This window comes from Calidris pugnax, unplaced genomic scaffold (assembly GCF_001431845.1).
Source record: "Calidris pugnax isolate Ruff unplaced genomic scaffold, ASM143184v1 scaffold39, whole genome shotgun sequence".
Taxonomy (NCBI): Eukaryota; Metazoa; Chordata; class Aves; order Charadriiformes; family Scolopacidae; genus Calidris; species Calidris pugnax.
Genome location: NW_015090828.1, coordinates 10,017,173 through 10,043,948, shown reverse-complemented (window position 1 = coordinate 10,043,948; position 26,776 = coordinate 10,017,173). Strand labels below are relative to the sequence as shown.

General features: G+C 43.9%; 1 protein-coding gene across 4 annotated transcripts in view; it reads left to right on the top strand.

The window, feature by feature from the left end:
- Positions 1–26,776, top strand: part of MICU1 (mitochondrial calcium uptake 1) — a 125,129-nt gene that overhangs the window by 13,915 nt on the left and 84,438 nt on the right. For all 4 annotated transcript variants that reach the window (XM_014940505.1, XM_014940501.1, XM_014940503.1 and 1 more), the window contains exons 3-4: positions 17,277–17,460; positions 23,737–23,899. In XM_014940505.1, coding sequence (XP_014795991.1) covers positions 17,277–17,460; positions 23,737–23,899 — 347 coding nt within the window. The remainder of the gene's footprint in view (positions 1–17,276; positions 17,461–23,736; positions 23,900–26,776) is intronic.

The window sequence follows — 26,776 nt, the reverse complement described above, 5'->3', positions numbered from 1 at the left end:
AAATAGACTCTTTGCTAAAAACCCATCTTATTTCCACTCCAATGTTTAGATGATTTATTGCTGGCACTCTGCTCACCTGCGTTGTGGCTAGAAGGCTGTAGTTTTAATGTAACAGGAGGAAGAGGATGGTAATTGTTCTGGCTGTTCCTAAACCTCTATGTCTGCTAAAAGGAGTTGCTCAGGCAGAGGAAGAACACAGTGATCCAGCACAGTGTTGTCTTATGCTACATTTTGCTGATAATCTGCACTTATGTAGTGCCTTTTTATCTGCCAGACCCAAATGTCTCTGTGGGGATGGCCAGGATAACGCCCCTTTTCAGGCAGGGAAGTGAGCAGGCTTTTTTTCATCCTCAGCGTGATTGTAAAGTAGGTAGGACATCATGTCCTATGCAATGCTCTCCAAAAAACACCGAGGTAACATCTCCCTCCTGCAGCAGATTCACCTCTGCTTTTAACAACAGCCAAATTGTCAGTTGTTAGCTTTGCTTTTTATCAGGGGTGATACCTGCAGTAACGAAGCACTAAGGGTAAGCAGAGTGCTAGGTCAGGAGTGATTTCAGGGAGCGTTTTTTGGCTCCTGGAACTGGCTCCTGCTTTTTGGCTCCTGCTGTTCCTTAGCACTGTGGCCAGGCTTGACCTTGCTCAACTGAGGGCACGGATAGAAATAAGATAAAGGAGACAGCAGCTTCTTTGGTCTAGCCCAGTCTGTGGACCCCCAAATCTTCATCAATCTGGAGAGACTGGCTTGCTGTGGTTTTGGTTTTTTTTTTTCTTGCTCTGTGTGCTTTGTCTTTTATAAATTTATAAAACACTAAATAGTAAATTGTAAGATTTAGGTACACCCAGGCTTACGGTGTTACTTTAATTACTTGGCATACAGCTGTTGAATAAGAGGTATTGTTGGTGTAGAAAGCACTTCATACTGACACCTGTAGGAGTTTTAAACAGACTCTCAAATAGGCATTTTAACTTTGTGTTTAAATAAATGAGGGATGAGAAACTGCAATTTTCCTTTTGTCTTTCACAATATATAAATGGAGTGATTAGTTGACTTGAAGAGTAAGCGTAGGTGAATGAAAAGTGTTTGTAATGACATCCTGGGTTATCCAGGTAGTGACATCCTGGGTTATTACAGTAAGTACTAGTAAGTGTAATGAATTATCAATAAAAGATAAATAGTAATACACATAGCCAGGGCATGGGGATCAAATAAGCCAAGCGTCACTGAGAATGTGATTTATAAACTACAGAGAGAAATGTCCATGTGCATCTGAGTATTTACACTTAGCAGTAAGGGATTCTGATTTATTGAGTGTTGCAGTGGTATTGAAGTGAGAGGCAGGTTGGGGAGGTCCTTTGTGTGACCAGTCCTGGTGGTGCAGTGATTCTGTCCTGGGGATGACCGATGAGGCTTTAGCACAGCAACCATATTTCTGCTGCGCTGTGAAACTCTCCTGTGCTCCACAGTTAGTCTCCGAGAGGTCTGGCAGGTCCTAAGGGTGGCTGTCTTAGCATTGCAAAGAATTACTGTCCCTTTGATGGCAGGTGACTCTAATGAGGAATGTGTCTGCTAATTTTCTGCTTAACCTTAGATGGCCTGTCAGTGAACTGGAGACACTCAGTTGCCGTTCCAGTAAGGAATGCTCTCCTGCAGGCTGTCAGTGAAGTTTTCTTTTAAGATGAGGGATGTCTTCCTCTTTTTGTTTGCTTAGAATTATTTCTCTCTACAGTTGAGGCATTAAAGATGTAACAGACTGAATCAAGAAGCAATTGAAAAAATCTTGTGCTTCTTGGGCTAGGTAACTAAGAGTTGATGCAGTGCTAGAGAAAGAACGATTATAAAAGGAAAAGAGCATTTGACTTGCGTTGCTTTTTGTCATCTGCATAGAGCCTTGTGTAGATGCCCCAGCTCTTCTTGACTGGCACATGGGAAGCAGCACCACATCTCTCTATCAGTACTTTAAAAAACCCCAACCTTTCTATTTCAAAAGAGATTTCTTGTACTTCTGATGATGAGGAACCTTGCAAAAAGGGATTAATATGGTGGTGCCTGTATGTGAATTTACTCTTTCTGTTACTTAGCATGAAGACAGCCAGGACTTCTCAGGTGATTTCTGACTGTAATGCGCAGCCTGAAACCAGTGTCTTGCAGATTGATTCTGTAGGATACACTTTGAGGACCATCAGAAGCCAGTGCTGGGGCAAGGAAGCCCACGCAAAGGTAGAGGAGAAGTCAAGGGTTGACAAGATGTATATAAAACCCCCAATGGTTGGTGGTTGTATGATGTGAGATAGGAAAGACTTATTTCATGTCTTCCTTAGATAGAAGACAGGTTAATGGGATCTTTATGTTTGATCTGCATCTGTGTGTAGCCTTCTGCATAGCTGTTTCTTGCAGGTGAGTGTTGGTCTTGTTGCCTTTGTCCTTCAGGAGCTCCTGCTGCCTGCTTTTGGTGGAATATATCTCTCATCTAAATACTCATACAGCAGGAGTAGCTCCTGCTGCTCTGTTCTGTCGTGGTGAAGAATACTTCAGCAATGCAAATAACTGAATTTATAAGACTAATGAAGTTTACCCTTGTTAAGCAATAACTTAAACTCTGAGGATTTCCAACTGGCAACAGAAGCAATTAAGTATCTGGGCATTGGTATAATGAACTGAATGAATGAATTGAAATAAATCTTGGTGCAATCATTGCCTAATCTAAACGAGACATTAATATATAAGAAATACTGAACCTCACAGTTTGTGGTAAGCCTAATGTTTGTAAAAAATACTCTGTTACTGATACTCAGCTAAAAATTGTATCTGTATTTGTAGTTGGAGTATTATGAAATGGCCGTAGCTACATTGTTTATGTCACAAACCTTCCTGGCTGAATCAGTGGGCATCTGAAAGCACTTAAATTGGCATTTCAGTGCTGAAGCTTGTCACTCAATCAACCTGGTATTGAATGAAATAAGCGAGTGAATGTACCTTTGGGGAGCACAGAAGGATTTCTGTGAGCAGAGTCTTACCAGTGCTTTCCCTGACTGACTGGAAGTATTTAGTTATGCTTAATTTCTTATCCTTCCGCAAATATATTAGCGGGGAGAATGAAGGCAAGACATCTGCGTTGCTCTGGAAGATGCTTAACTGCAAGATCCTTTGCTGCTGGGGTGTGTGTGTCTAACAGTTGTATTTAGCTGCATCCCCTTGGCCTTATTCTGTGCTCTTCTGCCTTTTGCCCCATCCTGTGCAGAAGTCCAAGCAATTAAGCCCCAGCCATATATTCTTATTCTGGTACAAGCTCCTCTTCTTCAGGCTCCCCTTCTCACTAGCAAGCTGAGCTGTTTACGTGCTGGCTGCCACTTCTGCAGATACCATTCCATCTTTACCATTTCTTCCTCTCTCCCTCCACCCTTTTCTCCTTGGGCCATTCTGTATCAAATGCCAAATTACTTTACTAGAAGATCCTCTGTAGGAAAGACCCTTCATCTTCTTTGCTGTGCTGACCTTCACCGCTTTGGCTTTTCTCCATTAGTGCTTCTGGAATTAATTTTGAAGTCTAGATCAGCCCTTGGCTATCTCTGTTTAAGAATGCATTGCTTTTTTGCATCAGTGTCTTAGGGGCTTTAGAACAATTTGGTTAGAATACAATTTTAATGGCAGAATTGCTGGAAACGGCTTCTGCCGGCTGAAACCGAGAGTTTAAAACTCTTTGTTCTAATAAAACAAAGGAAACCACATAAATCATAGTCAAGAGGGGAGAAACCTGTTTTATAGCTATAGATGTGTCAGGTACTACTTAACCTGATGTAGGAGAAAAAAAGACAGAAAAAAAAGTAGGTATTATCCATGCTAGGTTATTTCTCTCTACAGTTGAGGCATTAAAGATGTAACAGACTGAATCAAGAAGCAATTGAAAAAATCTTGTGCTTCTTGGGCTAGGTAACTAAGAGTTGATGCAGTGCTAGAGAAAGAACGATTATAAAAGGAAAAGAGCATTTGACTTGCGTTGCTTTTTGTCATCTGCATAGAGCCTTGTGTAGATGCCCCAGCTCTTCTTGACTGGCACATGGGAAGCAGCACCACATCTCTCTATCAGTACTTTAAAAAACCCCAACCTTTCTATTTCAAAAGAGATTTCTTGTACTTCTGATGATGAGGAACCTTGCAAAAAGGGATTAATATGGTGGTGCCTGTATGTGAATTTACTCTTTCTGTTACTTAGCATGAAGACAGCCAGGACTTCTCAGGTGATTTCTGACTGTAATGCGCAGCCTGAAACCAGTGTCTTGCAGATTGATTCTGTAAGATACACTTTGAGGACCATCAGAAGCCAGTGCTGGGGCAAGGAAGCCCACGCAAAGGTAGAGGAGAAGTCAAGGGTTGACAAGATGTATATAAAACCCCCAATGGTTGGTGGTTGTATGATGTGAGATAGGAAAGACTTATTTCATGTCTTCCTTAGATAGAAGACAGGTTAATGGGATCTTTATGTTTGATCTGCATCTGTGTGTAGCCTTCTGCATAGCTGTTTCTTGCAGGTGAGTGTTGGTCTTGTTGCCTTTGTCCTTCAGGAGCTCCTGCTGCCTGCTTTTGGTGGAATATATCTCTCATCTAAATACTCATACAGCAGGAGTAGCTCCTGCTGCTCTGCTCTGTCGTGGTGAAGAATACTTCAGCAATGCAAATAACTGAATTTATAAGACTAATGAAGTTTACCCTTGTTAAGCAATAACTTAAACTCTGAGGATTTCCAACTGGCAACAGAAGCAATTAAGTATCTGGGCATTGGTATAATGAACTGAATGAATGAATTGAAATAAATCTTGGTGCAATCATTGCCTAATCTAAACGAGACATTAATATATAAGAAATACTGAACCTCACAGTTTGTGGTAAGCCTAATGTTTGTAAAAAATACTCTGTTACTGATACTCAGCTAAAAATTGTATCTGTATTTGTAGTTGGAGTATTATGAAATGGCCATAGCTACATTGTTTATGTCACAAACCTTCCTGGCTGAATCAGTGGGCATCTGAAAGCACTTAAATTGGCATTTCAGTGCTGAAGCTTGTCACTCAATCAACCTGGTATTGAATGAAATAAGCGAGTGAATGTACCTTTGGGGAGCACAGAAGGATTTCTGTGAGCAGAGTCTTACCAGTGCTTTCCCTGACTGACTGGAAGTATTTAGTTATGCTTAATTTCTTATCCTTCCGCAAATATATTAGCGGGGAGAATGAAGGCAAGACATCTGCGTTGCTCTGGAAGATGCTTAACTGCAAGATCCTTTGCTGCTGGGGTGTGTGTGTCTAACAGTTGTATTTAGCTGCATCCCCTTGGCCTTATTCTGTGCTCTTCTGCCTTTTGCCCCATCCTGTGCAGAAGTCCAAGCAATTAAGCCCCAGCCATATATTCTTATTCTGGTACAAGCTCCTCTTCTTCAGGCTCCCCTTCTCACTAGCAAGCTGAGCTGTTTACGTGCTGGCTGCCACTTCTGCAGATACCATTCCATCTTTACCATTTCTTCCTCTCTCCCTCCACCCTTTTCTCCTTGGGCCATTCTGTATCAAATGCCAAATTACTTTACTAGAAGATCCTCTGTAGGAAAGACCCTTCATCTTCTTTGCTGTGCTGACCTTCACTGCTTTGGCTTTTCTCCATTAGTGCTTCTGGAATTAATTTTGAAGTCTAGATCAGCCCTTGGCTATCTCTGTTTAAGAATGCATTGCTTTTCTGCATCAGTGTCTTAGGGGCTTTAGAACAATTTGGTTAGAATACAATTTTAATGGCAGAATTGCTGGAAACGGCTTCTGCCAGCTGAAACCGAGAGTTTAAAACTCTTTGTTCTAATAAAACAAAGGAAACCACATAAATCATAGTCAAGAGGGGAGAAACCTGTTTTATAGCTATAGATGTGTCAGGTACTACTTAACCTGATGTAGGAGAAAAAAAGACAGAAAAAAAAGTAGGTATTATCCATGCTAGGTTATTTTTATTTTGAGAGCTCTGCTCCGTTATTTTAATTCTTTCTTAGAGGTGACAGACCTAAGAGACTATCCTTAGCACTGCTGTGCTGAGGGTTTTCTCCTAGGGCTTGGAGACACGTTGATCTATGAGTGGTGTCTAGAAAGAGCACTGTGTCCTTCCAGGTGGCTTTTGGCTTCGTATTATTTTTACCCATGAGCATCAGGGCAAGGAAAGAATCTGATGCCGGGGAAGGAGCCAAAGTCAAAACTGGAGTCAATTAGGAAAGCATCTTAACTGCCCTGGGAGGGGGGCAGGAGGTGGGTATGACCTGAGCTGAACTGCAGAGCTTTAAGCACAGGTATTGCCCTAAACCTGCAGAGCCCTGGAGTTTGATCAGCTCGTAATATCTTACTGAAATGTTGCGTAGCAAATCAGCGCTGGGGTTTGTGCAGAGAAGCCGGGTGGCAACGCAAGAAACCGCTTCCTGAATTGTCATGGTTTGCTGCGACTTTGTGTCTCTTAACAGGATAAACGTCTTTTGAACCCCGAGTCTTTAATGTCACTGGAAATGGAACCTTTTTAGTGTTTTGTGTTTGTTTGGGTTTTTTTACAAAAAAAGTCTGGGTGCCCTCTAGTGGCCAAGTTCACCCCGGCTGCCTCCCTGTTGCACCCAATAACTAAAAATACCTGCTCACCTTGCCCCGCATCCCCAAGAGCGTGTTGGCTGCCCTCCAGTAGCTATCTGGAAAGCAGCATCTCTCCAAGAAGTCACCTGGGAGTGGAGTAGGGGGAATAATTTCTTGGCTCAATAGAGGAAGCACAGAAATTGTAAATATCACTTAGTTTTGATTAGCTCCTGATTTGGAAGTCAAGTGTCAATGAGTGTCACCCATTTACTGTCTAGTCTTGTCACAGCTGAACATCACTTTCTTGAGATGTTCAGTGTCCCACTGCTGCCTGATGGCCCAGCTGCCTTCTGGGCTGTGCTAAAGGTTGGATCTGTGGGGAGGAAGCAAGGGAAAAAACTAGGGATAGGCATAATGTTCATTAATTAAGGCTTTAAAACTAAAGGTTGGATCTGTGGGGAGGAAGCAAGGAAAAAAAACTAGGGATAGGCATAATGTTCATCAAGGCTTTAAAACAGAATTTAGCCTAAATTTGTGGGGGGATGTTATTGTTTTTTACTTTGGCAAACTTGGCCTTTTGTGTGTGTGTGTGTGTGTGTTATTGTTTTTCACTTTGGCAAACTTCTACAGCTTCAGCTGTCTCCCACAGTTAGCTGTTGCTGAGACTTACTGGTGGAAGCTATATGTTCCTTTTTTTTGGTGTCTAGACCACATATAGGATGGTGTGTTACTGCTGCTCATGGAGCCAGCTGAAGAGAACAAAAGGCCTGTGAGGTTGAGGAGGCTTCGTTTAACGTGACGCAGCCCATCTGTTCTCAGTCTGCCAAATACCCTAGAGTTTATGTTAGAGCAGAGCAGCTTTTAATTGGCGTTAATATAGACATAGTGAGGAGTTGCTCCCTCCTCGACTAGCAGCTGAATTCGTTGGGACTTTAGTCCCAAGAGCGTAAGGACAAATTCTCAGAAGCATACAGCTGTGTAAGTGCGTGGGGAGCAAAAAAAGGGGTGACAGGAATGGCTTTCCCTGGTCTTCCAGCTGTGAATAGCAACATGGCCTGGAAGCCAGGATGTGTTAGCCCTGTCTGTGGCTGACCTCCCATGATCTTCCCCCGATGTCTGCTTTTAGCTAAAGACCAGGTTTCATGGGAGTTAAGAAATCTGAAGGGATCTCATTTCCCCTACAAGGAATTTTGTAGCCCACATACCACTTCCCATAGGTCAATTAAAGGTTTCACGCTCCTTTGTGTACCCAAAGCAGTAAGATTGTCCCCTGTATTTTAACAACTCCATCTTGCACCTTCCAGCTGTGAGAGCTGGTGGTCAGACACTTGGAGCACTCTTGCTTTCTTCTTCTCTGCTGACCTGCTCGAGCTCCTCTCTATTTCTAGAGAATTACTGTATATAACTTCAGTCCTCCGGAACGCCACTTATCATAACTCTTCATTTGCTCTCTTTTGTTCCTGTGTCCTTAATGGTAATGAAGATGGATCAAGGAGCATGGGCAGGTAGACAAACACTTCTTGTTTTGGAGCCTATAAAAGGCTCTGGTGTGGAAACACCTGCTTTGCTCTATGCATGTGAATAGGCTCAGCCTTTTCTTCTTGCCTTGCAGGACTGAGCCTGTAGTTTGCTCAACAAAACCAGATGCTGCAGTGATTAATGTTGTAGCACATGGTCACTTAATGGCTTGTTGCATTATTGTGGATGGTCTGGGAAAGGGAACAGGCACTGGTGTGATGAGAATTCATGTTCCTTCCCTGCCAGGTAACTGGGTGCTGGGGCTGCTCTGTCTTAAAAGTTCTTCATGATGCTTAATTGTAGATGCCAGTTAAACTAGGTGGAAAATAGTGTGTTTTAGAGTAATGAACACATATTCACGTTTTAGGTTAGTGTAGAGACCTGATTTATCTCTCCTTAGAGAGAAACTAAATGTTTTCAAGGAACTTGGGAGAAAATAAATACTGAAAGTCACAATTCACATCAGTTTCTCTTCAGCTTACAGTTGATGGGTATAACATCACATATACACACACTTGATGTTTATAACATGCCTGGTAAGTGAATAATGCTTCAGTGCAAATTAACTCCTTGATTGCTGAATGGGCAAGTAGATATAATGCAGACAACTTCCCAGAATTACTGCTTGCCTTCCCCACAAATTCAGTGGGAAAAGCCCACTCAATCATGATTTTTCAGAAACCATTAGAAGAAGAGAATCTGTCCATCAGGGAAATTGTTAATTATCTGCACTGTGGTGTTATTTTTGGCTTCAGTGTACGCAGGTGCCTACTTTCAGCCATTTCTTGGTTTTGTGATTAGGTTACAGAGCTTTCCAGCTTGCTCCTCTACCAAGAACGCAGGCTATGATCAATTTGCTCCTTTATCTCAGCCTGGGAAGAGTAAGCTCTCTGTTTCTGAAAAACTTACCCTACTAAATATTTAATTTGTAGCTTTTGATCGGGTAGGATTTAGAGAAAAAAAGGCTAAAATACTGAAGAGCCTGGAACGGTAGCCTAGGAGGGCTGCATTGGTGCCAAACGGGAGCATTATTTAATATTTAGACTTGATTTCAGATTTCTGTATTTGTACCTAAAAGGTTTGCATTTGTCCTTAAGACTGCGATGACTCACCAGGAGTTACGATCAACTGACAATCCGCTGAAGCACAAAGTGGCTTTCACAGGCATTAACCTCTAGTATGGGTGACACTAGTCACGTACAGACATCTGTGCTGGGCCTAGATGGTCCCCTCGCTCTTCTGCTCTCTTGTTGGGTGTTGTGTACTTGCTTGTGCTCAGTTTATCCAGCAAGCGAGGCCGTAATTTCTAGTGCTCTCTGAGTCTTTACTGATAGATGGCAGAGGACCCAGGGACTTTATCCTCCAGCTCATTAATAGAAGAGGTGGCGTAGGGCCAGGAACTTACCCTTGGAAGGGCTTGGGAGAAGCTCAGCCACTCGTTGATGATCAAATGCTCATATTTTGGAGCGTGTTGTTAGCCTGTTTTGAATCCATTGAATGTTTCGTGTTTGATTTTTTGTGTCTCTCTGGCTTACTAATCACAGTATCACTTAGTGGCAAATGGAGTAATACAATGTGAGAGCTTGTATTTATTAAGTGAATGCTATTGCAATTATCAACAACACTGGTAATCTCATAAAGAAATAACTTATTTAGCGTAAGACTTCTTTTCCATAGCCCCTTGTTGACTGTCATGAAATTGTTCTTTACCCTTCTTTAATTAGAAAGCCTCATTCATCTTGTCTCCTCCATCCAACGTCAGTCTTTGTCTAAATAGCAGGTCTGTGATAACACCAATTGCCCTGTTTTACTCTTTTTAAATATTAATAGCTATGAGTTAAGACAACTGAATATCAACAGCACTTGGGCAGGGACTTGAAGCCAATTCTTATTAAAACTATACCTCAGACTCCTACAGAAAGCTCTATAGAGAGCTGAGTAGAAAATGCCTAGCTGTAGTGTTACTGTGTTGTGTAGACCTTTGCTGCCATTCGAGTGGAGAGAGTCTGTGTGTGCGCTCTCTTGAGAAGACCAGACTATATTGGAGATAAAGCATTATAAAGTGTTCGCTTGGAAAGACATAGTTCTGTCACTTCCAATAACACAGTAAACAGTAATCTCAATTTATTACATGCTCCTTGTTGTTTTTGATAACTCGGACAATAAAAACATCGGGTTCTCTTGGTCATTTACTCCTCCTTGGGTGCTTCTGTGTCCCTTATCAATTTTCTTCAATATCTAGCTTTCAATTTACATGGAGTACATTTAACTTTCTCTTCCCATCTTTTCTGTTTCCTTATTTCTAAAGGGTTTGCTTTCTTCTCAGGTAAAGTTGTGAGTTTTTTCACATGTAGTTTTGAGTGGTTATAGCATCCTTCTCATCCTTGGGTATAAGCTTTGAGTACCCAAAAAAGCAATGTTCAGCAGCTGGTAATCAACATTCTAAGTCAAGACTTACTTGTATCCATTGATCTGGCTCATAATGTCACACTGATCAAGGTTCATACAAACCTGCAAGTATTTTAAAATAATAATAATTAAAAAGGGGGGTAAAAGAGAATTTCTGTTTATTGAGGGTACAATAAAAAGTTTGTAGCCTCAGAGGCACTGCTTTGCCTCCCTTATTCTCCCAACCTAAGGGATTTTTTTTCTAGAAAACAAATGTGGGTGAGTGACAGTGGTGAAGGGTGATGATGTCTTTTAAGGAGCACAAGGGATAGAGAACTGGTGGTCTTACTGGGTTCATCTTATCGTCCTACCTTGTACTTCTTGCTACCTCTGCCAGCCTCGCTCTTTTATTCATTTAACCTCCTTGCATGCCCACGAGCAAATACAAGGGGAGCTGCAGCTGTGACTGAAAGGAACTGCTGTTTTCTTGGGGAGGGGAAAAGAAGCTATCAAGCCTGTCAGCCTTCAAAGTACAGTTTGGATTGAGAGAAGGTCAGGTGAGCAGCACGTTTGGGAGGTGAGGAGCCCAGGGTTGGGGCACTGTGCATGGCAGATGTTACCCAAATCACAGTTGCGTGCATCTGTCAGGGCTGCAGCTTGGGGTATGGTCCCGTACCCTGCTTGGGGTGAGGTCTGTTTGGAAATATAAGCAGCGTGTGCTGGATGAAGAAATAAACAGATTTATAGTTTACCAGGATATTAGGGTAATGTCACAGAATCACAGAATCTTCTAGATTGGAAGGGACCTTAAAGATCATCTTGTCCAACTGTCAACCTAATTTTGACAAAAATAGACACCCACACAACAAACAAAAAGCAACACCATCACTAAACCATACCTCCCAGCACTACATCAACCCGTCTTTTGAACACCTCCAGGGATGGGGCCTCAACCACTCAACCAATGGCTGAGAACCCTTTCAGTGAAAAAATGTTTCCTAATATCCAGCCTGAACCTCCCCTGGTGCAACTTGAGGCCATTTCCTCTTGTCCTGTCGCCTGGGACTTGGGAGAAGAGACCGACCCCCCCTGGCTACACCCTCCTTTCAGGGAGTTGGAGAGAGCCAGAAGGTCTCCCATCAGCCTCCTCCTCTCCAGGCTGAACACCCCCAGCTCCCTCAGCCTCTCCTCAGGAGACTTGTTCTCCAGACCCCTCACCAGCTTTGTTGCCCTTCTCTGGACCCGCTCCAGCACCTCAATGTCTTTTTTATGGTAGGGGGCCCAAAACTGGACACAGTACTCGAGGTGAGGCCTCACCAGTGCCCAGGACAGGGGGACCATCACCTCCTGAGTCCTACTCCCCACGCTGTTCCTGATACAGACTAGGATGCTGTTGGCCTTCGTGGCCACCTGGGCACACTGCTGGCATCAGTAGGATGCTTCCAGCCTGTGTCATTGGGGTTGGTGGTCTTTGTGAAGCAAAGGGGCTTGAAGTAGAGGTCCTCACGCTCAGGCCTATCTGTCTGCGCCCACGTGCCAGTGCCTAAACTGGGCTGAGGCAGAGGAGAGTGGGAGGGAGCGTGAGAAATCAGCGAGTCTGCTGCCAAAGCAGGGCTGGGTGCCTCCAAGCTAGTCCTGACAGGCAGCTGTCTTGCCTATTTTTAGCAATTTGCTGGTGATGGAGACAGCAAGTGATGGAATAAATCCTCCCCAGCAGCTGATTCCAGTGTTCCCCTGTCCTTAACATTAAACGCTTTCTGTGTATGTGTACATATGTATGCACAGGCTTCTCCTCCTTTCCCTGGTTTATAAGTCTCTTCCCTTATGATGTCCTTAAGCACGTGTCCCCCCTCTTGTCCTGTCCTTGCTGGACCAAGAGAGTAGTCCTTCAAGAGCTGTTTTACATGCGTTACAGTTATCTCATCTTCTTCTTTTCCATCTTTCTTATAGCAATCTGACTGACTTAGGTCAATTTTTCCTACCCTGAACCACTCCTGCTGTTCCCTGTCGTATCTTCTCCAGTTGGTCCATCTCTTCTTTGGAGTGCACCTTCAGTAGCTGAAGGTGCTTCTATGGGGATGTTCCTGCTGCTGGCTGGGGTGGGTGGAAGGACATGCACGTCCCACAGACTATGCTCCTGTCTTCCTATGTTCTTTGACCTGTTTTATGCCATGGCTGCTATCCAGAGCTCAGTCTCATTGTTCATGTTCCATCTCTGGAATCTGTCCCAATTTTGGTCTGTTCATTGCAGTTCTTGCCACGAATTTGTTGTGCTAATTTACGTCAGTGTCAAGTACTGCGAAAGATGGAGAAGGAAGCAAAGTTGTGAAAAGTCCTGCGAGTGGGGTGACATCCTGAAAATTTGGGCTGTGGATCTTCTTTCTGGTTAATATCTTATTAATGTTTCAGCTAACTAATTTAGTTGCTGAACATGGTTGAGCTGAGGCTGAGACAGAGCTCCTCACATGAAGTACTCCCTGTCCCTGGAGGTTGCCTACTTTTATGAATGTTGTGTCCAAGCTTGCTTTTGCATTTCGATATGAGAGTCTCTTTCTGCTTCTGTCTCTCAAAGAAGAAGAAAAATTCTTTTAAGGGAGGCATTGTGATTTCTTTAATTGGAAAACCTGTGACTGTGGACTCTTCCTGCCAATGCCTGGTGTGAGTCCCGGGATCCTTTGTGGATGTATGTCCTATGGTTGCATGCGTTTGGCTTTCTCCAAGAAACTTTTGTGAGGTGGGAATTTAGCATGGAGTAGTCCTCTATGGTGGCTAGCTGTTTTTCTTTGGGGATGACAAACCTAATCTTAGGCTTGACTTTCTCTGAGGATTAAAAGAAGAGATTACAAATTAGGTGGGAAGTATGGATTTTCCTCAAATTGAATTTGTTGGGAGGATGGGAAGGGGGGAAACAAACCCTCAAGAAACTGGGAGGATTGAAACATGGCAGCATGCACATTCCATGGAGAGAGAGGCTGGGAGCTTGTCTTGGCACACAGTGAAGGGAGTCTTTGTATTTTCATTTCCCTTTTGTGCAGAAGGTATGCTGTTGGAAAGTCAGTCTCATCAAGAAACTGGGAGGATTGAAACATGGCAGCATGCACATTCCATGGAGAGAGAGGCTGGGAGCTTGTCTTGGCACACAGTGAAGGGAGTCTTTGTATTTTCATTTCCCTTTTGTGCAGAAGGTATGCTGTTGGAAAGTCAGTCTCATCAAAAAAAAAAAAAAAAGTGGAGAATCTTCACTTGCAGATGGCAGTCCAGCAGGGTGGATATTTCTGGAGCTATGGGGTTTTTCCAGCCACACTCTGACATCTGCATTGAAAGACTCCTTAATGTGGGTGCAGTATGGAAGTTGCAGCTGTTGGAAGCCAAGGATTTGAACAGAGGATGGTTGTGTAGGATGTAAAATACACAGAGTAGTAGGTGTACGTAGAGAGCAGATCCTTCAATGGTTAATTCAGTGAGCAGTTTGGACTGTGGCCTGGAGGTGAGGAATACCAGGTACTGTTCAATACCTTGTTTGAGAAGGAGACTACAAACTCGAGTTTTATTCTAATAGCTCATTTTGCTTGTATGCTGGGAAGGTGATCTAAATGTGGAGCAGAGTTAATTACCTGAATAAACTAGAGAGGGGGAAAAAAAGCCGACTGTATTCAAACAGCCTACGTCTGTATCGCTCTAGCCAACTGGCTTGACAGCATGATGGATTGAAGGAACGTGTGGGATTTGCTGAAAATGTTTGATTTTGAATTTCATCTGTCCCTTCCCTGGTTTGCTAGCTGTCAGTCAGGCATTGCAGGAACAAATCTTTACTGATACAGCTATTCTCTGACATGTTTCATACAGCCTAGCTTAGTTGTGTAGATAAGCAATCAATTTTCTACTGCTTTTCTGTAGGACCTTTTCCCAAGAGGTTCTCTCAGAGCTGCTAAAGACTGGTGTTCTGCCTACACAAAGGCTTTCCTTGTCAGTGCTGCTGGTGTAGCCTCAGCTGGCAACAGCTTATTCTAACAAACTGCGTATCATCCAAAACCACAACTCCACAAGGATGTGCCAGTGCTGATTAAACTTCCAGGAAAGTCTTCAGGAGAGGTGCCAGGGTGGACTTCATGCTCCAGGAGACAGATCATCTTCCTGGCTCTCCTGGGGAAATAATTTCCTTAAGATGCTTGTGGAGGACTCAGGTTTGGATCCTGTTGCTGGAAGTTTCGTTCAGTCTTAAAGATGGTGCTTTGCTATAAGACTTATGAAAATATATTGCCAAATAAAGCTCAGGACCTTTTCAGAAAGGAAGGACTGGTATGTTACTCTAGCATGAAATGGCATGGTTAGTACTGCCTTTCACCAAGTGCTTGTGTATTTTATTAAATCAAACCCTTGCAATGGAGCTGTATTCTGTCCCAGGATGGACTGGAAACCTCTGAACTGCTTTAATCCAGCCGTTGTGCCGTGGGTTATTGCATTTCAAAACAATGTTGGGATCTTGGTGGCTGTTCAAGTGCTTCCAGTCCTTTGGTGAAGTAGTTGACACAATATGACACAATTTGCTTTTTTCATGATTCACTCTACTCCTAAGTATGCGTTTGGGGAGTTTATTCTAGAAAAATAAAGTTTTTGCTTCCCACCAGTCCTGTGGAAGGATTTGAGTTCTTTAGCCCTTCCCCATCTGTCCTGTACTGTGACTGTCAGTGAATTATTGGTAAGGAGTGAGTTTTATTTTGGTAGCATTTCAACTAATTGAAGGAGCACCTACCCTCATTTCTTCTTCTAGGAAGATGATGTGCTGAGATTACTGCAAAAATTGCTGGGGAGAGAAGCACAGACTCCTTTCTGTTAATTTTACTTACCACATCTGTGTTTATCAGGAAACTGGTAGGAGGAAATATGCGTAGCCTTTTGCTTGGAGCTTGGGAGACTTCAAAAAAACTTTGGTTTGTTTTTGTTTTTCTCCCAAGGCAACCTTTTTTGAATAAACTCACGCAGCTGTAAATGACCACATTCATAGTTTCAGGGAGTACCAAAGTACCAGCCTTCACCTGACATCTGCTGGCTAATGAGCGGCGCCTAACAGTGTGTGAGCCTTCTACCTTCTCATTAGCCCCAAATAAATCACCAGGAATGCAAAGGAAAGATGGAATCACTTAAGTTACAGGCAGGCTAGGATATTTGCCTGAACTGTTTTACTCCTTTAGAAAGAGGAAATAATACTGTCAAACCGTTGGCTTTGTTGCTTGTGACATGTAAATGTATCCTTAGAGATTATAATTTCATTCATGTTAATGTGGTCTGAGCTCTGTCTGGTTATAAACCGCTTTACGAGTAAAGCGTTGGAAAGCTGTGGTATTGTTTGGCTCGTGGATTTATCCTGCTTTTTATTTAACCACCCTCTTGCCAGTTGCAGTTCCGTGAGCTGCTCTCTGCTCAGACAGACAAGAGCAGGTTTGGGTATTGAGTCTTGGTCTGCAAAGAGGATGGCTGAAGGTCTTTGTATTTGAACAGCAAGGGCAAAGGGGTGCAAGCTTTGTATTTGAACAGCAAGGGCAAAGGGGTCCTTTGCTCTGCCAGAGTTGTATTTCCAGTTTGAGGATCAACAATGAGTAAACAGTGTGCTCTTGTGGCCAGGAAGGCCAATGGGATCCTGGGCTGCAGAGGGAAGAGTGTGGCCAGCAGGTCAAGGGAAGTCATTCTCCCCCTCTGCTCTGCACTGGGGAGGCCACAACTGGAATCCTGCGTCCAGTTCTGGGCTCCCCAGTTCAAGAGGGACAGGGAATTGCTGGAAAGAGTCCAGCGTAGGGCTACAAAGATGATTCAGGGATTGGAGCATCTCCCTGATGAAGAGAGACTGAGAGAGCTGGGACTCTTTAGTCTGGAGAAGAGAAGGCTGAGGGGAGACCTTATCAATGCTGACAAGTGTCTAAAGGGTGGGTTGAAGGAGGATGGAGCCGGACTCTTTTCAGTGGTTCCCAGTGAGAGGACAAGGGGCAACGGGCACAAGTTGGAACAGAAGAGGTTCCACTCAAATATGAGGAGAAACTTCTTCCCAGTGAGGGTGGCAGAGCCCTGGGACAGGCTGCCCAGGGAGGGTGTGGAGTCCCCTTCCTTGGAGATTTTCAAGCCCCACCTGGATGCTCCTGAGTAACATGCTCTGACAAGCTCTAGGCAATCCTGCTTCAGCAGGGGAGTTGGACTAGATGATCTCTATGGTCCCTTCCAACTCTAAAATTCAGTGAAATTCTTGTTGTCGCAAATCCTGTAGTGCTGGATTTTAGAAGAGTCATTGGTAGAAGAGGGAAATAAAACAGACTGTCACCTGCTGGAGATAGAAAATAAATCAGTTGTGCTGAAATTAAGAGGCTATTCTTTCTGGATCCTGCAGTGCTGATGGTAAAGCATGTTTCTATCACTTTATAGAAATCTGTTTGGGAGGAGCAGGGGTGGAATTTTGAGCTAGAGGACGTATGGCATGCCTTTCGCAATCTTTCTTACACGTATATTTTGGAGAGGGTATGAGAATTCACATTTGTTCTGGTGTGCTGGGACTGAGAAAACTTACTCTGATTATTAGTTTGGGGCTTGGGGTGGGAGGGTGGAAAGTTGATCCCAGCAGGGAAAACCACACACTATTCCAAGGAGACTGATCACTTCCTTGCTTTTGCTTTGCAATCCTCCACGCTGAGCTGTGACAAGCGTTTCGTTCGGGGACAGCTTTGCAGGGCCATCTTTATAGCCTTAGCAACCCTCTCAAATCATTTCCTGAGCCGGTGTTTTCTTTTCCCCTTGTGCAGGGCCTACGCAGAAGACTCGTCCTCTGTAAAACATGAGTCAAGGACAGAGCCAAGCGAGAAGGTGAAGCAGGAGGAGGAGGAGGAGAGCAGTGGTGGTGAGGGTCGAAAGGCCGTTGCATCAGGCGATGAGGAGGCTCAGCCAGAAGGGAAGAAGAAGAAGCGTTCCGGGTTCAGGGACCGTAAGGTACTGACCTTGGGCCTGTTCCCCCTGCAGCTGTTGCACTGCAGTGGGTAACGGGAGAAAACTTGCAGAACATCTTATTCTGCTTGTGGTACAGCGCATGTATTGAGTCTGGTGTTTGCTCTCTACTTGTCTTTATTTCCTAAGGGACCTTGCTGTTTTGGGAGCCTACTTTCTTGGCATGTTACCTTGAGTTTCTTTAGGTTGAAACTCGTTTATTTGGAAAGCATGGTATACTGATCCTCTGAAATGGAGACCTCTTTTCCCATCCCCAGTTGGATGTCTGAGAAATGGCTCGCTGAGAAATCAAGGTTCCTGCCTCAATGGCTGTTAGGATGGTGCATGCAAAGTAGGGAACCAGTGCAAGAGCTTTGAAACCATCTTGGGCAACCAGCAAGTGTCTCTGTGTGAGTCCATCCATTTGTATGTGTTCACAGGGAAATGGGCAGTGTACTGTAGGAAGAAGTAGAGGATGAGTGTGGAAAGGAGGGTCATGGGAAAGGTGTACTTTAATTTTTCCTTTCGTTATTCCATGTAAACACAGTTGTTGAAATACAGCCTCACTCCCTAGTCACGGTTAGTCGTGTCTCTCTTGATGCTTATGGCTGTTTAATTTTCATATCAGGCACATTTTCCAGAGGAGGAAAGCTTGAGTAATGAATTGCACTGTCAACTTGTGACCTGCCTTCACTGTTGGGCAATCCTGAGAGCTTGAGGCTCCTCAGAACTGTCTGTCAGCTAGTTTGGTGCTATCTGTAACCTCTGTTGTTACAAGATGTACAGTTTGGTCTGACAGAGAGTCCTGTAACTGAGAATTGGCAGACAGCAGTATTTTATTTTTTTAAAACCTGTTTGGATGTCATTTTTATTGTGCTGTGTTTGCTGATTTAGTATCTTTGCAGTGCCAGAGAGGGGAATGGGAGTATACGCTCTTCACAGCTCCTTTCTGTATGATTTGCTTCTGATAATTATTTTTAAGTCTGTATCCTGGAGGCTGCATCTCATTAGCTGTTAAATTGTGGATGGTCATATATAGTGGCTTAACAGCTTTTCATGAAAAATTAAGAGCTGTTTTCTTTGAAGCTGCTGAATCATATTCTGTTCTTGGTTAGAGTAGATTACACAACTTTGAAATTTCAAGTGCCTTTTGGTATTTGGGACTCCAAACTTTCCCTGTTGTGACATGCTCATGGCAGCTCAGTGAAGTTTGTTGTAAGGTACTACGTTGAGATATTCAGAATAGTCCAGGAATGTGGGTTCTTGGCTTCTGCTAATTTTCTTGGCGACGGGGTGTCAGGTAGTCTGACAGCTTCAACAAAACTTCAGCTTTTGCCAGTACCACTCAAGAACAGCGAGTTATTTATTCCAGCGTCAGCAGATGGAGGCAGGTTGCAAAGAGCAAAGAAATGATCCACCTTCATCCACCCTCTTATTTTTAAAAAAGAGCATTTGTTGATACAGCGAACGTAATGATGGATTTTTGTCTTATGTGGCTGGTTGCTTTTGGATAGAGAAGCCAGAGAACATTTGTTTGCAAGCGAGGACTTTTATTCCAGTTGTTAGGAGATGTGCCTACGTTGACTACCTCTTTCCTTCCCATACTAGGCAGGGGAGGAATGTGGCCAAGCTTTCCAAATAAGACATGAACCAGGCGTGGAGAGTGCCCAAGAGGAGATGACGTGTAGCCTGGATCCCTTCTCAGTCCACAGCCTTCCTTTCTCCACTCAGGAGCAGCAATTTCAGTGGGGAGAAAACAGTTTAAGACAGACTTTGTCATCTTTCACCAACATAAACCCTTTTCTCTCCAGCCTTAAGCCCAAATGTCCCTTCTGTGACCTGAATGCCAATGTTGGTTTTGCTCTGTTTAATGCAGGAGTAACTGGTAGTCTCCCAAGTGCTGGGCTCTGTTTGGTTGAGTGGCTCCATTATGGGCTTGGTGCGTGATCAGCAGTTGATCATGAGTCATCTCAGGAGGTATGTTTGAATGGGCCCAGCTCAGATAACAGAGGAAGGTGTGCCCTGGCTCCTGACTCAACACCAGGGCTGCACCCAGGATGTGCTGCTCCCCTAATCGGCTGTGGAGCACCTAGGGAATTCTTCTGGATGGTTCTGAAAAACAAACAACAAAACCCACAGTAAAAACACTTTCCCACTCTTCACGTAATTAATTAAAAATAGTGCGGTGGTGTTTTCTTTGAGAAAAAAAATTAAGCTTAATTGAACGTGTTTAACACTTGTTTGTTATCCCAACGTTGCTTTTAATGAAGTTGATGATTAGTGGTGAAATAATAAATTAGGCGTGACATTTGCTATTTTGGGTAGTGATTCAGTGAAGAGGAAGTTGAAATAAATCACTTGGCATCTGCTGGGGCTGGGATCGTGTGTGCCTGGTTCCAGGGCACGGATTGTTTTGCAGCCTATGCAATGTATAGGTCCTGACTACATAAGGGAGGGAAGGACAGGATTGTTTATGTGCTTTTATAGTTTGAAGGGTAGTGAGCGATGAGGTCATGGTGTGGGTGGGCTGACATGTTAATTAATTTGCTAAAAGAGTTTGCATGTAGCATTAGGATTAGAGTTTGCATTAGCATTAGGACTGCTTTATCAAGATGCACTTGCAGTGTTTGCTGAGTCCTTCAGGTGTGCTGCCTTAGGAGTGTTAGCCATGCTAAGACTTAATTTTAGTGTGTATTATAGTAGGAAGCCCAAAGAAAATGAATCCTAATTAATTAATTTACCCTGCTAAGATGTGTGCGGTGGAACTGGACTGCCAGAGTTCCCGTTCTGCTGCACAATCAGGGAGGCCCCAGTGATGCTCTGGAAGTGAATGGAAATGTTAATTTAGAGCTTTATTTTCATGTCTGCACAGGATTTAATTTTTTTCCTTCTAACCTGTGGCTTAGCATAAACACTGACTGTCTCAACAGCAGCTGCTCTCTTGTGGAGCAATAGGGATTACTTGCTAATCTTTCTCCTTCACTTCCTCCTCTGTTAATAAATGCCAAAAAGAGCTCTTCTCTTTTGCTCATGTAATTTCTTCCTGGAGACCCCAGATGACGTGAAAGTGTGGCTCTAGGGGCAGGATGAGGGATTTTGGCTGGTGTCCACTGTCCTGAGGGAAGGCAGCCGCCTGGGTTTGGGCTTTTCCTCCCTGCTCTAGAGCTGCATAACTCAAAATTACATCCTCGATGAGTGTCTGGCAGTCATCCTAGGAAGCTGTTCATTTTGCAGTGCGCGTGGATAGAAAACAGGATGGCAAATGATCTAGGAAAGGGCCACACAGGAAATAGACACTTCCCTTCTGTTGGAAGTGATGATCATGGTGGTCTTAAGGGCTGCAGCGTGTATCTGAAAGGGGTGATGGAATATTGCTGTGCCCAAAGTTGAAGCACAGTGTAAACTGCTTAACATCAATTAAGCAGGGGCCTTGAGGATCACTCGGAGCTTGGGGTAAGAAAAAAGTTGGCAGTGAAGTTGCTGGACGGGTAAGGAGTAGTCTCAGGCAAGATGATGAAGACCCACACTACAAAAATGAAAAGTACCTGTCAGCACCAGGCCCCTCAGTAGCATCTTAGGAAGATCTTAAAACAGATGTGGAGGAAACATGCATTGCAGATGCCAAGTTGAATTGGATGCAAAATGGTTTTGCTGGCAGAAATGTCAAGACTGTTAACATCAATTAAGCAGGGGCCTTGAGGATCACTCGGAGCTTGGGGTAAGAAAAAAGTTGGCAGTGAAGTTGCTGGACGGGTAAGGAGTAGTCTCAGGCAAGATGATGAAGACCCACACTACAAAAATGAAAAGTACCTGTCAGCACCAGGCCCCTCAGTAGCATCTTAGGAAGATCTTAAAACAGATGTGGAGGAAACATGCATTGCAGATGCCAAGTTGAATTGGATGCAAAATGGTTTTGCTGGCAGAAATGTCAAGACTGTTGTCTCTGGGGCAGCAGTGAAGTTGTTGAGTTAAAGACACGCAACTTACCTCGCTGGGTGGAAGGAAAGGATTTGACAGAGCCACGCAAGAAATTATTCCACTGGCTTGGAAAACCATGGGTAATGTGAACTCTGAGGCAGACTAGTGTTTTAGCTAGAAAACGGGCTGTGTTGAAAAGGTGTCACGGGTGGAGGGAGCTGGTGGTTGTGATCTGTGGTGTTGGCTCCAGTCCTGGGCTTGACACTGTAGCTGGTTTTAGTTGTTTTGCTCAGAGGTAGAAGTGGGTTTTGGCTGATCAAGTTGGGTGGGGTGTTACTCATAAAAAGATCAGGTCATGCTACAGCAAGGAACGAGATAATGGGCCCTAAGTCAAAAGATGAGTTGTCTCTGGGGCAGCAGTGAAGTTGTTGAGTTAAAGACACGCAACTTACCTCGCTGGGTGGAAGGAAAGGATTTGACAGAGCCACGCAAGAAATTATTCCACTGGCTTGGAAAACCATGGGTAATGTAAGGTCTGAGGCAGACTAGTGTTTTAGCTAGAAAATGGGCTGTGTTGAAAAGGTGTCACGGGTGGAGGGAGCTGGTGGTTGTGGTCTGTGGTGTTGGCTCCAGTCCTGGGCTTGACACTGTAGCTGGTTTTAGTTGTTTTGCTCAGAGGTAGAAGTGGGTTTTGGCTGATCAAGTTGGGTGGGGTGTTACTCATAAAAAGATCAGGTCATGCTACAGCAAGGAACGAGATAATGGGCCCTAAGTCAAAAGATGACTTTGGGGGCTGTAGATAGACACGTGCAGCTTGGCACCAGGGAAAGCACGTGCTGTCCTTCACGGCGGTTTGACTGAGAGATGGCGACGGGCAACTCTACAATAAAACAGTCCTTATCTTTGGAGGACCTTGTGGACTGAAGCGATAAAAACGGGACGAAGTTTGATTCAAGGTGCAAAGGCTGGTAACCAAAAGGAGTAGTGGCAAAACTTTTCTTCCATGCAGGTGGCTACAGGAAAGAGGGGGGCTGGTTATATTGGGTGATGCTAGGTTATTTCTGCCTTCCTGATGGGCTTGATCACGAAAAATCTATGGTAATGTGAAGAAGAATAGGGAGAATGCTTTAGATAATGTCAGAGCCATATCAGAAGGACCTTCTGCCACATGTTGCTTGTCTCCTGGTTTCATTTGCCTGAGAGCTGAGCTGGAACAAGTGTAGAGGAGACTGGCTCTGCTTTCCCTTGGCTAGTTTACCCAACCTTGGGTTGGGGGATTAAAAGCCTTTGGCTTGTTTTATCCTAGAAGCATGAAAAATTAGAGAGGGTGTTTTCTTTCTGATAAACATCAGGGTGGAGGAGTTGTTCAAGTTAAAGGACAAGGTTGAAACGAGACCAAAGCCATAAATGATCTACAGATGTCTTGGCAGTATCCTTGATCTTGCCTGTTCTCTTCCAGGAGATCGTTGGTTGGTTGTTTTTTTTCCTCCTGTGGCTCTTGACCAAAAGTACTGAAGGTTTCCAGTACATTGTGGACTGTTAGACACGGTGTATAATGCAGGAATAAAAAGCTGAACTAAGAAGGAAAGTTTTCTGCTCTAATACATGATAAAGTGTAGGTCTTTGTGCCTTTTTCCTCCCTTGTGGCCTTATGTTGTGATTTTTGTTTATAAAAGCTTTCTATTCTCTTTGATTAATTCTAGCTGGGTGTTGGGGAAAACAGCTCTGGGTACAAAATAATCGCTACTGGCAGAGTTAACAAGGCAGATTGGTGGGGAGAAAAGGACTGAGCAAAGACTGTTTCTGCAGAATTTTGCCAATGTGATAGATGAGAGGAAAAAATGAGGTTGGGTGGCTGAGCAGCCAGCTGCGGCTCCCAAGTAGGTTTTTTTCCAACGCTCTGCTTTAAAGTAAAGATCTCTCCCAGCTCTCCAAGCCTTTTCTTTTACTTTGTTTATTAATTATAAATCAGACCCTTCAACACTGTGGTTAAAATGCTGAGCTGCTTTAGATCCACTGATACGATACTAGTACTTTTTTATGGTTGTGTTTAAAAGCACCTTCATGGATTTTGTTAATTTGTTTTTTCTCTGTCATCGTGAAGAGTCGAAACTCGTCAATAGTAAAGACTTTGTGTTTCTTCTCAATTCTGGGACATCAGGAGTTGATACTCCCAATTCTCCTGGTAGTTCAAAGCCTGGGGATAGGAGGGATTTTAATCCTTTCAGTATTATTTCTCTCAAGTGTTGTGTTGCTGCCCAGAACTTTGTTGTCATGTGGTGACACCTTCAGAGGACTAAGGTGCTGCTGTAGGTATTGGAGAGGAGCCGTGCACATCTAATGCTGGTTAAATTTCATTTCCAGGTTATGGAATATGAGAACAGGATCAGAGCCTACTCCACGCCAGACAAAATCTTCAGATACTTTGCTACTTTGAAAGTCATAAATGAGCACGGTGAATCAGAGGTTTTTATGACACCGCAGGATTTCGTGAGATCCATAACACCTAACGAAAAACAGCCAGAAAGTAAGTGAAGAAACTAATACAGCAGAAGATAATAAAGTCTCCAGTCTTTGCTTACCTGATCTTTAAATTTCCTGTCAGACAGTTATGTTGTTGGCTATTGTCTGTCTTGTTATGTTGAGAGGTATGGCACACCTGGTGTTTTCAACCCAAGCGTTACGGCAGTGGGACGATGTGCAGAAGAAGGGAGGTCTAAGGAATGCAGGAGCAAGGCAGAAAGCTACCAGTGGAGCCACGCAGGAGCCATGCTCCTGTCTTCAGCAGAGCCTCCAGCGTGTCCGTGCTGGCTTGAACTCGGCTGGTGGTGCCAAATAGCAGGGATCATTCCTGTTCACTGTCTTCAGCAGAGCCTCCAGCGTGTCCGTGCTGGCTTGAACTCGGCTGGTGGTGCCAAATAACGGGGATCATTCTGGTTCAGAAGTGGTGGTTGTGGTATTCTGCTTGAGAGGTTTGAACCCGGGATTGGCAGGGCTAGAAAGCACCTCCTGAAGCTATCTGTCCCATCTCCATGCTCCAAACCCAAAATTAGCCTAATCCCTTCCATGTTGCCTGAAGCGCTATTGCAGTAGATCTTGTTGGTTTGAGCCCTTGAACAGCAGGTGAGATGAACTTTCTTGCATATTTAATAGTGGAATATTACCTTCAAAGGAAACCTCTTAAGAGCTGTTCATAAACCTACAAAGGAGATTGCTTTGGCAAGGAGAACCTTAGCAATAAAGCGGTCCAGGCAGCTCCGTGTGCCCGGCTGAGCAGTGATGCTGCTGGCCAGAGTGGGGCTCATCTCCGCTGGCTTCAAATTCCCTGTGGATTGCAGGGAAGCACGTCAGCTGTGGTACCTGTGGGGGTTTGGCAGGGGACAGGCAGGAGAGCGGATGCTGTTTTTTCTGGTCTGGAAAGCTTTGTCCTGAGCATTTGGTTAGAGGTTGCTTTTTTTGTCGGGTGGCGAGAAGATTTTGCCTGTCGTCTATTTTGGAGGAGATTCGTGTTTCAGGTGAGACCTGGGAAATCAGGCTTTTTGATCCCCCCTTGTATAATATCTCAAAGAATGAAAGGGGCTTTTGTCAAATTAAAATTCCTCTTTTCTCTGCAGGCATTAGTGAAGAACCTCAGCCTCCAAATGGTAACTTTTTGAGAGTGGGGTTAATGTACAAATTGTGAAACTGTTTTGATATCTTAAATGACAGTTGCTAAATAAATACCATGTACACTTGTGTTTAGAAAACAACAGTATGAAGTGCGTGAAGGAGGGAATTAAAAATAATCCTGGCATTAGAGTTAAGCATGTTGAACTGATACTTAGGTATTTGTCAAGTCCTGCAAAAGGCTGTAGTTTTCGTATGAATTACATGGTTTCAGTGTCAGTGAAGAAGCAGTATCAGCAATAAACAGAAGATGATGTTCAGAGATGCTGGAATGGTGTGTTACTCTCTTGTTGATCTAAAGCTTGAGTTGGTACTTTGGATCAGGTAGCGTCTGATGGAGCACGAGTCGTCCTATGCAAGTCTTTTTTCTGTCAGCCAGCTAAAAATAGAAAACATCCTGTCTTTAAGAAATCTGATTCTCTTTTACTCTTCCATGTAATGTGCTTGGTGCTTAAAGTGAGCACAGAAAATAGGTGGAAGAATGCTCAGAAAACACCTACTTTAGAGACAAGCAAAGGTGACTAATGTCAGTCTTGGTCACTAACTTCCCATTGTGACTATTATTATCCCGAATGGGTGAGCTGCTTGAATGGTCCCATGAAGCCTCTCGTGCCTTTAAGTGCTTACAAATGCTGCCAGTCAGTGACAGAAAGCAGACTGTAAGGGAAGAAAATTGCTTTAGTGACACTTACAGGTGCTCTTGGAAAGTGAAATCAGATGGAAATTGAGCTTGGGCTGCCCGTCAACAGGCAAAGCAGGAGAGTGGGCATTTTATACTTCCTCATCTGAAAATCTGTCCTGAGGACTGTTGCTGTCATGGACTTGCTTCTAGATGAAACTGCTGCTAGGGTGGTTTTTCCTTCTGAGCACCGTACATCATGACAATCATGAGTTTTTTAATACATAATGAACAGTGGAAGAGTAAAACAATGCTATGGTAAAGTCAAACCAGCCATAACCTTCTTCCCAAATGTTTTGAAAGCTGTCAGTAAAAAGTGAAAGAGAGAATAGGTCTGATTTTTAAAACCAGAAGTTAAAGACTGCTACCTGCTGGCTGGTTTATTTCTGTACTTGACATCCGTTTGGTACTTCTGACTCACAGGATAATCTAGATTATAAATTAGTAGGGAAATGCTGGGGCTGCTTTCTCCCTTAGTCACGATTCGGGTGTGTCCTCTACCGGGACTGGGGCATCCCACCTTCACCCCAGAGCACTCCTCCAGGCAGTGATGTAGCCTGGAGTGCTCCTTGGAAATCTGCTTCAGGTAATGGCATAGCCTGCTGCAATCATACTAGCTGGGTGGGTTAATGCTTGGACTGAATTATGGATTACTTTCTGCAGTCCCACTGACCCCGAGGTTTTCTGCAAGTGGCCTTTGTTGATAGGTTTGTGTGGTGAAGCAGTGACCTTCTGGTCCTGTGAATTAATGTGGTCCTGCATAAGCAGTCCAAGATGTGAGGAGAGCAGGGGGTGCTCTGCATGCTCAAGCTGCCAGTTGTCATTTCAGTGAGTAACTTCTTGTCAATGGGTCTGTTATTTTACCGAGAGAAAATACTATGGAATATAAGTGGTATGGAGTAATGAAGTGTCCAAGTCCCCATTGTACTTATAGGTTGATGGTTGTACTAGATGATCATAGAATCATAGAATTGCCCAGGCCAGAAGGGACCTCCAAAGGCCATCTAGTCCGACCCCCCCGCAGTCAGCAGGGACACCCCCAACTAGACCAGGTTGCCC